This window comes from Hyposmocoma kahamanoa, unplaced genomic scaffold (genome assembly GCF_003589595.1).
Source record: "Hyposmocoma kahamanoa isolate Upper Pololo Valley unplaced genomic scaffold, ASM358959v1 240, whole genome shotgun sequence".
Classification (NCBI taxonomy): Eukaryota; Metazoa; Arthropoda; class Insecta; order Lepidoptera; family Cosmopterigidae; genus Hyposmocoma; species Hyposmocoma kahamanoa.
Genome location: NW_020653757.1, coordinates 1,579,281 through 1,588,260, shown reverse-complemented (window position 1 = coordinate 1,588,260; position 8,980 = coordinate 1,579,281). Strand labels below are relative to the sequence as shown.

Here is an 8,980-nt window from a genome sequence, read left to right as displayed (position 1 = left end):
TGGGGTACTTAGATGTTGTACTTGGTGGTGTTTGTATATATATGAGTACTAATATTAATACATAAAAGAATATTGTGACACAATGTTTTCTGTTTCCGTGTAGTCTTTCGATAATAGCCATTGAGTTACAAGCATTTGACATTCTCTTTGAGTGCACGAGTATATTTTCAAAACCTTATTCGCGTAATTGTATAACCTTCCACCCAGGTAGCCACTGAACCTCTTTGCAAAAGAAGTCCTCACCGCAGTCACCCCACATACCTCATGGGATCGTCTTGTAATTGTCTTAGGATGATCAGTACGATATTCTATCAAATAGTGCTGTTTAGCAATTAGAGCAAGAAGGTACGTATGTCGAACGGTTAAAACTTCAGTCTCACAATAAAGATCTCTTGTAGGATACATACGGTGCCTAAAAAGACAGACCTTTAAAATCAACCGTTGTGCTCTTTCTATCACAAGCATGTGCGACTTCGCCGCGCCACCCCAGGAAACGATACCGTACGAGATAATAGAGTGACAAAGTGCTAGATAAACATTTCTCATCAGGTTGCCATCTAACACATGACGAAGTTGTTTGAAAATATAGGTTAGCTTTCTAACCCTTTGAGCAAGATTATTAATGTGAGAAAGAAATGTCAACCGATTATCTATTAACACACCCAGATATTTAATCGACCGCGTTGTCTCTAATGGAGGGCAAGAACACAAAGTTTGTACCGGGAACGAACATGAATGAGCCAGAATATTAAGATTAACGTTATTAGAGGGATTTTTAAGGAGAAGGGTATCAATTTTGTTTTGTTAGAATTTAAGCTCAACGAGTTGACTGCCAGCCAGTGACATACACTATTAAAGCCACTTTGAGCCAGTTCAACAACTTCCTCCTAACTATTCCCATGAAAAGTTAAGGTGGTGTCATCTGCGTATGAAATTATTTTGCAGTTTTTCAAATTAAGATTGCACAACTCGTTAATGTAGCAGAGAAAAAGTGTTGGACCCAATGTACTACCCTGAGGGATACCACAAGTTATGGCTGCTTCGTTGCTAATGATATTGTCAATCTTCACACTTTGTGAGCGATTTTGAAGAAAGTCATTTAGCAACTGCAATTGTGAACCCCGTATGCCGAAATATCGTTCCAGTGCACTTACAAGTTTTGGAAAAGAGACCGTGTCAAATGCTTTAGCCAAATCAAGAAATATTGTCAAACATTTTTTATTGTCATCAAGCTTTTTTACTACAAATATATAATAACAATAGCCAAATAGTGTCATGTCAAGTATGTAAATTGCATGACAATTAGAATAAGGTTACGATAGGACTGGCATGTTCTCTAGAACAGTAGTCCTAACATTAAGTGAAGAATAAAAAAGGCAAGATGGACGGACGACCTGACTGACCGACTGCAAGGTGGGCAGTGGCTGGATGCGGGCGGCACAAGGCCGGGAAAGTTGGCGTGCTCTAGGGGAGACTATGTCCAGCAGTGGATGCGTGTAAGCTGATGATGATGATGACTGCCTCCGTGGTCGAACGGTTGCCATACCACTGCACTTACACTTACTCCACTGCCACGCAGAGGTCCCAGGTGCGATTTCCGGGTCAGGAGAAATATTTGTATGGCCTATATTTATTTCTCTCGTGAGTTTGGGTATAATTTGTGGTTATGTATGTGTGTGTCCATGGCACACGCGAAACAGGGTTTCCCTAGTCCGGGGCTATGAGTGTGGTCGCGTTATTATTATTATTATTATTGTTTGAGGAACTCTTTAGTACATCTTTATGGGTGACTATAGATGCAGTGTGGGCTGAACTTAATATCCGGATTATCATGGTCTTTTGAATGTTGAATCCAAGATTTGCAAAAAGGTCCACTTTAGCTTAGCTCTTCTATAGGCTTCTTGTAACGACGCCGGCAAAGAACAAAATGAGGGCCACGGTTTACACTTCCCGTTGCAGCTAGATCTATCTAATCTCCAACGCTAATTGTTCATATTTTTCAGCTATTTCTCAGTATAAACTTTCAAGTTGTGCGTGTTGGGCATTCAGACATATTACAAGCCTGTAATTTCACTTATAACTGTGTGTAATTTCTGCTAGATTAGCAGTCTATTTCGCGTTCCTCTAATAAGTGAAAATGTTTAATTACGCGAACTTTTGTTTTCACAATAACTTAAGTTTTTTTTAAATATGGATTTTTTCAGCCAATATAAATGGAATTGCTATCTTCATGTTTTCATATTAAATATATTTTTAAGGAAGACTTAGCGGTTGCTGTTCAGGTTGGATAAATTATTCATAGACACATATAAACTAAAAAAACTACCGTTTAACATTAAAAAGAAGAACAAGTCAAAATATGAGTTATCGGTTTTTGTTCCCATACTACTTAATTGAAGTAACAAATGTTGAGATGTTTAGTTGGTTCGGACATCTAGAGAGGATGAGTGAAATAAGATTGATGATGCAGATTTATATGGCGAATGTGAGCGGGTTAACCGATAAGAGTCCACCAAGGTGAACTTACTATACCAAATCAAAGACGGTCAAAATAAAGACCAAGTCTACCGTACCCTTAACCGACGAGCGTGTACAGTGTGTATAAAGCAATGATGCGTGCTTCTTTTACGAATTTCTTTATGCATAAAAGAATTTACTATTTAGAGAACTCGGACCCACTTCGGATGTCGCTTGTGCACTAAGTCCGATTAGAATACGAGAAAGTACGAATAATAAAATGATCCCTGTGATATTTCGGACCGTAATTTTTCGGATTCGGAATCGGAAGAAGTGCGCGAACGCTCTAAGGTTTGAGAAAAATTGTATGCTATTTAAAAACACTAAACAATTTATTGATTAATAAAAAGTTACTATACGTACAGTGTCTGAGTTTTTAAACAATTTTTCATATATGTATATTATTTCGGCGTTATTTAAACTTATTATTATTAGACATAAAATTAACCATATAATTGTCACCGCGTTTAAATTAATGACAAAGTTATTAACGTTTCCGATTGTTAATAGTCTGAGATCACATCGGTCATCAAACATTGTCTAATATTAAAATCTGTACTACTTCAAATGGCTTTGGTTAATTCCGCATAACAATGAAAGTGTTAAATCCACAGACCACATAAATAAATCAATCACTTTAGAAAAATATATATTAAATATATATTAATACTGATTACTGCACGGTGTGAAAATGATTTTTTTTATATCAACTGAACTAAATAGACACGAATACGATATACGTTTTTCAAATGTCTCTCACTTTTTGCGACAAATCATACGCACGGTATCGCGAAACTGAAGTAAGTTACTTACAGTAATAAAAGTAAAAATGCTTCGACTTTAGTTTCCCGAGTCATCGCGGTTGTCGTCGAAAGAGGGTGAGTCTGTTCTTAGTGCTGTCATCTGCCGCTGGCCGACGGGTTGACTAACCCGTGATCGATCAATCCAAATGAACCGTATAAGTACGGGAAAAATTTGAGGTAGTATATACATATAGTATCGACTCTTGATGTAAACCACCCTACAGCCATTTCATTCAGCCGTGATCATAAGACCTGTAAAGGCCCCGAAACGTTGGTTTGTTTGGAAAAAAAAATGTACTCGATTTAAACCCGGGAAAAATAGTTTAATGTCTATACACAAATATGATAGTTATTTTCAAACAACGTCTTACCTTTCTTAGAGCCGTGTTGTACATTGTGTTCTGTAGAATATACCTGTAATAAATATTTAACAATAGTTAGTAACGTAGTTTCTTAGTGAAAAACGACTAACGACTAAAGTAATTTAATTTCTACGACTTATAAGTAAGTATCACATTCAGAACATTAGAAAAGATAGTTTCATTACATCATACGAGTGCTAAGTAATCTATTTCAAATAAATCTGGAGACATCCGTGGTATCTGCTTACTTTGCTTGAAAGTTGTAATCACTTTTTTATTTAACCGCAATCGGTGGAAAAGAATTAAGTTTCATAAAAATGAACCTCGTTTATAACCGACTTCGAAAAGTCTCCTTTGTCTGTCCATCCTTCTTAAGTCGACTGTATTTTTTTTGTGATAGGGTATCTACGTAATATTCCCATTCAAATTTTATGAATCCGGTTTCGCGTTCTTTCCGATGACCGATTTTAATAAAACTTGGCAAATAGATGTAATTCCATATACTCGTATATATTTTTTATTTTTTTATTTTATATTTTTATTTTTTCATATGGATTTTTATTGTAGAGTAACACGTAGATCCTTATGATTTTAATTTTGTTTAACTAACACTTTTGAATGGACCATCTTTTGATGTCTGAGATAAAGTTATTTTATTTTATTTTTTATTTATTAATTTCAATAAAAAAGCCGATAAGCTAACTTTGAGGTCGATTTTTTTTGCTAAAAAAAGTTATTAACAACTTCTAAAAAGTGAGGGGGTTCTCATTTGTGAACCGATATCGATGATTCTTTTTTGTTGGAAAGGGTATACCTTAGTAGTGGTCCTGTGACGATATGACCTTCTTATATCGTCATCCCATCTTTTTATCGACTTTTCTCCGGTTCCTGGCCACGTTTTTAAATTTTGAATCTTTTTTAAATTCCTTTGTCTCGCCATTCTAATTTTGCTTCGATCTATCGTCACTCCTGCTCGAACGCGGCCGCGTACACGTCTTCATTTTTTGAACCGTGTACCAGTTACCAAAAACATCTTGAGCGACAAATATTTTAAAGATCACAAATATTAATAAGACGCGAATAATATTTATAGAATTGTATTTATTACCACTATTTCTTTTTACCCTTTGGAATTTTGAACTTTAAACTTACTAAGTACGATGTATGGAGGCTGCGGAGGCTACTACTCTCCTGGCCACAATCCTACAAAACATTCCAAGCCGCACCAGCAGGGGTGCGCGCTTTCAGTTCCCATCAATTTTGAAGAATAAATTCCACTTCCAAGAGTAGCAAATTAATGGATGAATCCGATTTATTGGATTTAATTCACTTTCCGTTAACCGATTTCAAAAAAACTTGGTAAATAAATGTAATGTTATAAAACTTCTGAGGTCGGTTCTTTTTACGAAAAAGTTATTATTTTCTGGATTTAGAATCGCATTTATTAAATGAAATTAAATAGGACTTTTCGAGTACTTAAGTTTTCGCAATTGTTACACATAGGGAATGAAACTATTTTTCCGGTTTTAATTAGCGTATATTTGTTTTTTCAAATAAAGCAATGTTACGGGCCCTTTACATGTCCCATGGGTAATTCGCATTAATAATATTAGACATAACTGGGTGATGACTGTACCACCTCAGTCAACCGTGACCATGGGTCTTGTAAAGGGCCCGAAACGTTGGTTTGTTTGAAAAAACAAATATACACGATGTAATCCGAAAAAATAGTTTCATTTCCTATAAATAGGACTTTATACATCAAACATACACACCCACACATATACATAGAAAATCACACGATATTATGTACTAATAAATTATGAGCTATGAGTTCTGACAAAGATGAAGCCTGAGCCTAGTGCGGCTTCTCAGACTCCGCCTGTGTTCTCTGTCGGACATTGTCGGAACATAATTTTGAACATAAGGTACAACAAAACAATACATCGACAATTTAACTTAAATCTAATCATTTACAGGTTACAAGTGATATATATACACACATCAAGCAAAACAAACAAATCTAGTCAGTATTTGTCAATTGACTGCCATGATCGTTGGTTAGTTTATAAAAAACAAAAATATACGCGATATTCGGCACAATGGCAAGCTAAAACGTCTACATATTGACTATGTTATTTTCCTTTTTACTGTCTTGTAAAACACTAACACGTATTAATTATTCATTTAAACTGTTACTATTGAATTTAACCACACATTTTCCAAGTGCTTTAAACTCCCTACACGTAGATTTTCTCATGGTGTTTTTCATCATCATGTGATAAAGGAATTTAGAACACTTGGGGAAGCGCTAGAATGATAACGTAATAAAAATAACTTTTTCTTCTAATTCCAATTCAAAATAGTTCCGTTGTTCATTCCTTAAGACAATCACAACAACATTGGTGTGATCTACGATTCGTCAACATTCCACGACAAAGACGTTTCAGTTTTATTTTAAACCATCTTTCTGATTAATTCGGTGCTTTTGTGATAGGCCACTATTCTAGAAAGTCTTCGACATGTTACAATATTGCTATTAATTTAGTTATATGTAGAGCGGTTGCGCCCGATTCTTATCAGTTCCGAAATGACGGTCTCAAGTGTTTGTCCCAACATTTTAGGTGTACAAGCGATATTATATTATAGATATTTACCGTACGCATGGTCACGGCTCGACCTTTTACTTATAAAGGACTTAAAACGTTGGCTTGTTTGAAAAAAAAAACAAGCAAATATACACGATTTATATCCGGAAAAATTTGTTTCATATCCTAAGTCATTATTTTGGGTAAATATTGTAGATTCTCGCTTTTATCATGGCCTAAATCTTAGTTTTACAAAGTGGCGCCCCAGTGGGCGCTGAAAAGTCCTAGGGGTAGGGGCCTCGGAAGCGCTTGGCGGGCGTTGCTGCTACCGCATTAAAAAAAAATCTATAGAAACTACCTATGTATATATATATGATTTTTTTTTTGTGGTGGTAGGCAATGAAATTATTTTTATCTTGCGTAAGTGGGCGGTGAGCCAGATATTTTGGGAACCTATGGCCTAAAAAATAAATATATTTTTTTTTAAATAGCAGAGGCGATATTCTCCAACATTGACACAATCCGGAATGCCAATAAATCAAATAATTCAATTGTTGGATTTATTGAAATTTCTCATTTATCAATTGACTTCACTTCCTAGTTTTATTAATTATTTTTATTGACTTTTTTTCAGAAAATATCAAAAAATGAAATCCTGCAACGAAATGCTGAAAAATCCTTACACATTTTTATTGTTCAAAGGAATATAGAGATGCAGTGCTTCCAGAGTTTCTGACTTCTTTAATAAGTCTATGCGACACTGCACTAAAAATAAGCACTAAAAATTCGTTTTTTCCCCAAAAATTAGCTTCGCTTTCACTTATAAAAACTAGCTTTACACCCTCTCCCAAAAGACTCGTGCTCGGCAGTGGAATTATAAAAAAAAACTGTAATTTTCACATCTGGAAGCACCACACTCACTTTGTAACTCCTAAGAAAAGTAAACACCAACAAAAACACACACGCAACTTGTAATTGAACTTACGTTTTAAGTTAGTTCTAAGTATGAGCTAAGTTCTCGTATGTAACGGTTAAGTTACGCGCGCGCGAGCGACTGGCGCAGCGAGGATGCGCATGAGGTTTTATACTTGCTCTTATTTCTATGTTAAAGGATGTGCAGAGGGGATATTTCCGGGTAAAGTGTGAACGCGGCTTTATATCCGAAATTACGGAATCAGATTGAGAACAACGTAACAAGTAAATAGAACGTATCTTTTTCAAAAGAAGGTATAAAATTACACAGTTTCGACATTTTTTTTCAACACGATATCAATGTATCGTTATGATCCGGAAGTTAATAATTTTGTTTTTCTTTTACGATACCAAATGACTGGACTAACAAGTCGTACGCCTGGTGTTAAACGACGCAACTGTCCATAGAAATATCGTGTCAAACCAACACACTGTAAGGCTCTGTACAATATTTGTAATTTCATTTGTAGTTATCAAAAGAAAATGAATTTGTTCGTTTCTTTAAAAGTAGCTTATTTTGTAAAGTACAAAATTATCATGCCTGGATAGAATTCTTTAAAACCTAATTTTTATGTCATTAAGAAAAATATTTTTTGCAGCTTTTTCTCAATATGCTGATTTTGATATTAGTGTTTTGCTTTGACACGGTGGCAGTGGCAGTGCCTCCCAGAGCTTATTTAAATAGCAAAGATCAGAAGCACACAGAAACTGTGACATATTAAGTTGGATGCTGACTAGCTATAAGGTGTCTACCAACATGATCATGGTTTTGAGAAAGTGGCGTATAAAGATTTTTGAGCCAAAGTGGTTAGTGGATTTATGTAAACTCTTTTATAATTTTTTATTATTTGGAGGTTTCAGATCACTTAGTTTATGTTTGTAAAATGTTATTGCTTATCAGCGTCTGGTTGCCAAGTCCCATGTGCCTGTAATTTCACCAGCACCCTTCAAAACCGGAACGCAGTACTGCTCATATTACTGTTTGATAGCAGAAAATAGGTGTTATCATTTGTGTATGTATAATTGCAAATGTTAATTAAGTATAATAGGTTTATCACGAGTCACAGGTTTCTTATTACTTTCCCGATTTGTTTTATTAAATAATTTTACATTTAATATAAACGATATCGACGGCCTCTGTGATCGAGTGGTCTGCATAGTGTTCATAGTATCGCCATCTCTGAGGTCCCGAGTTCGATCCCTGATCGGGTCAGTGTAGAAATTAACTTTTCTGTATTGTCTCGGGACTGGGTGTATGTGGTACCGTTGTTGTTTACCGATTTCCATGACACAAGTGTTATGCGTGTGATGTTGTCTAATATTTATATTTATTATTAGATAATTATAAGTTTATGAATAACTTGTATTTTCATTTCTTTTTAATTTAAACCCAATATAAAATGATTTATTTAAATTAATTTTAGTCAATTTTACATCCGCTTTTTTAATTTGAATTAATTTTAATCATATATTTACTTTTACTTTCTTTTATTAAATTTGGTCTAATGAATGTTTGAAATTCTTAAATATTTGAAATTTTTGTATTCTGCAAGTCAGCACTTTGATATAGGTTCGAGGTTACCTATAATTGGAATATGTATTCCAATAAGAACAATAAATAGTACATGGAATAACTAGAATAATCATATATCTGTACTTGGTACTTGGTACTTGGTGCAAAGGGCTGGTTTCCGCAACTAGACGACAAAGCGCCTATTTTGCGTGTGGTCATATATCT

General features: G+C 34.9%; 1 protein-coding gene across 1 annotated transcript in view; it reads right to left on the bottom strand.

Annotated features, from left to right (window-relative positions):
* The window catches only part of LOC113228774 (pro-resilin), a 70,990-nt gene extending 67,260 nt beyond the window's left edge, over positions 1-3,730 (bottom strand). Inside the window, exon 1 of the mRNA XM_026462152.1 lies at positions 3,692-3,730. Coding sequence (XP_026317937.1) covers positions 3,692-3,715 — 24 coding nt within the window. The 5' untranslated portion in view covers positions 3,716-3,730. The remainder of the gene's footprint in view (positions 1-3,691) is intronic.
* Positions 3,731-8,980: the final 5,250 nt, after the last annotated feature.